Source organism: Otolemur garnettii, unplaced genomic scaffold, assembly GCF_000181295.1.
Source record: "Otolemur garnettii isolate 467f Iridium unplaced genomic scaffold, OtoGar3 scaffold00017, whole genome shotgun sequence".
NCBI classification, from domain to species: Eukaryota; Metazoa; Chordata; class Mammalia; order Primates; family Galagidae; genus Otolemur; species Otolemur garnettii.
In genome coordinates this window covers 13,308,948-13,311,403 of record NW_003852412.1, presented here as the reverse complement: position 1 = coordinate 13,311,403, position 2,456 = coordinate 13,308,948, and the positions used below count along the sequence as shown (strand labels likewise).

The 2,456-nt window shown below is 47.9% G+C and overlaps 1 protein-coding gene across 1 annotated transcript in view; it reads right to left on the bottom strand.

The window, feature by feature from the left end:
- JMY (junction mediating and regulatory protein, p53 cofactor) overlaps positions 1-2,456 on the bottom strand; it is a 102,039-nt gene that overhangs the window by 98,526 nt on the left and 1,057 nt on the right. Inside the window, exon 2 of the mRNA XM_003785942.3 lies at positions 1,913-2,456. This exon is cut by the window's right edge and continues 9 nt beyond it. Coding sequence (XP_003785990.1) covers positions 1,913-2,456 — 544 coding nt within the window. The remainder of the gene's footprint in view (positions 1-1,912) is intronic.

Here is a 2,456-nt window from a genome sequence, read left to right as displayed (position 1 = left end):
GAGAGCTCATTTTGACCCATTTGAATTTAAAAGCTAGAAACAGGCTGAATGAGGGGACGTATGCCTGTCATCCTAGCACTCTTGGAGATCTAGGCCAGTGGATTGCCTGAGCTCAGGAGTTCAAGACCAGCATGAGCAAGAGATGAGTCGCTAAAAATAGCCAGGCATTGTGGCCAGCGCCTATAGTCCTAGCTACTTAGGAGGCTGACACAAGAGAATTGCTTGAGCCCAAGAGTTTGAGGTTGCTGTGAGCTATGACACCGTAGCAACTCTACCGCAAGTGACAAAGTGAGACTGTCTCAAAAAAAAAAAAAAAAAAAGGCTCCAGATTCCTAAACTAATAGTAGGATTCACGTATTAATCTATGATTCCTATGATACAATCTTAGGAATATGTGAACACTTTAAAGGAGCATGTCCCTCAAACTGCAACCTCAACTGAACAAATTTTAATATAAACAAACCACTGTGAGACACTACCTGTAGCGTCCATCAGAGGAAACTTTTTTTTTTTTGTTATTTGTTTGTTTAGAGAAAGTCTCATTTGGTCACCCTTTGTAGAATGCTCTGGCATCTTAGCTTGCATCAACCTCAAATTCTTGAGTTCAAGAAATTCTCTTGGCTTGCCACCTGTAGCTCAAATGGCTAAGGCACCAGCCACATACACCAGAGCTGGTGGGTTCAAATCCAGCCCAGGCCTGCCAAACAACAATGACAACTACAACCCAAAAAATAGCTGGGCGTTGTGGTGGATGCCTAGAGTCCCAGCTACTTGGGAGGCTGAGGCAAGAGAATTACTTAAGCCCAGGAGTTAGAGGTTGCTGTGAGCTGTGATACTACAGCACTCTACCCAGGGCGACAGCTTGAGGCTCTGTCTCAACAAAAAAAAGAAATTCTTTTGCCTCAGCCTCCCAGGAAGCTGGGACTACAGGTACCCACCACAGCGCCTGGCTATTTTTTAGAGCTGGGGGTCTTGCTCTTGTTCAGGTTGGTCTCGAACTCGTGAGCTCAGGCAATCCACCCACTCCAAGCGCTGGGATTACAGGTGTGAGCCACCGCAGCGAGCTTGGAAACATGTATTTTAAAATACTTTAATAAAGTTTCTTCAACAGAAACTAGTAAGTAGACATGACTTCAAATCATAGGTGTCCTACACATTGTAGAGATCAATGTGTATACCCGTGCAGAACTTTTTTTCATTACCTTTGGTTAGGTTAAGGACTAGTTTGGTAACCTGGTTCTTTATACCCTCACATTAACCTGAAAAGAAAAAAAAAAAAAGACTAGATAGTTTGAAAAAGCTTTTGCACTCCTTTACTCCCACAGCAAAAACAAAAGGACAGACAATGCACATTCCTACCCAGGGCTTTTATTCTCCCTAAAACAGCACTGAAACCGGAGCCATCTGTAAAGACCTGATATTCCTCAAGTGTGCATAAAACCTTCTAAAAATACACTGGCATCCAATTGTCAGTTGGTGCTTTTTCACTTGGACAGGTCACTCCCTTAAAAAAGAGAACTTAAAATTTGTGTAGGTTGCCAGAGTGCCTACAGAGAATAAAAATAGATCATCCTTACTCCCTAAGACAAAGTATTCTGAATAAATAACCATGACAGCAGGACCAGGAGTTGGTATCTGGGCTGCAAAGAGCTATTTAGGGGCAAAGAAACGCTCACTTAGCTCGTGTTTACAGCATACCTGTTCTGGGTTGGCTTTAATCAGGCACTAACAGTATTGAGTAGCAGAGAGGGCACTTTTAACACAGAACCTGTTTGATAAGAGACAAGAAATCTAAAGATGAAGGTATTCTTTTTGTTTTTCCGTTTCCCCTTGTCCAGAAAAGGAGTGTTCCACCTGGGCCTTTCATAGTGAAAAAGACCAAAAGCCACTGGAGTCCAGACGAGGATCTTACCTCCTGGATGCGCTTCCTAGCCCGCTGGAGTACTTCTTCATAGCCCTTCTGCCGCAGTTCGCTGAGGCTTTCGTAATACTCCTCTGGATCGTCGGTCTCAGTGAAGAGCACCTGGGAAAGGATCTTCCAGCCGCAGGTGTCCAGGCCGTGGCCCAGGTAGACCTGCAGCTGGTAACACAAGGTGTCGATCTCCTGCTCGGTCATCTCGGGGGCGCCCCCAAACAGCACAGTCCACATGCCCGAGGGCTCCTCGGGGAACACCGGCAGGCACGGCTCCAGCTGCGAGTTCACCGAGCACAGCTGCTGGTGGACAGCGCGCAGGTCCTGGAAGGAGAAGAGTCCGGCCCAGCTGCACTCTTCGGCGGGAGACTCCAGCTCGGCGGCGGGAGGCGGTTGCTCCGCGTCCGCCAGCGCCACGGGTGCCTCGTCCTCCCTCACCATTTCCAGCACCTCGATCTCCTCGGAGATCGCCCCAGAGGCGCTCACTACCCGTACGGAGGACACCGGAGCGTCTCGGGGCACTGGCCGGGCTGCGGCAGCGGCG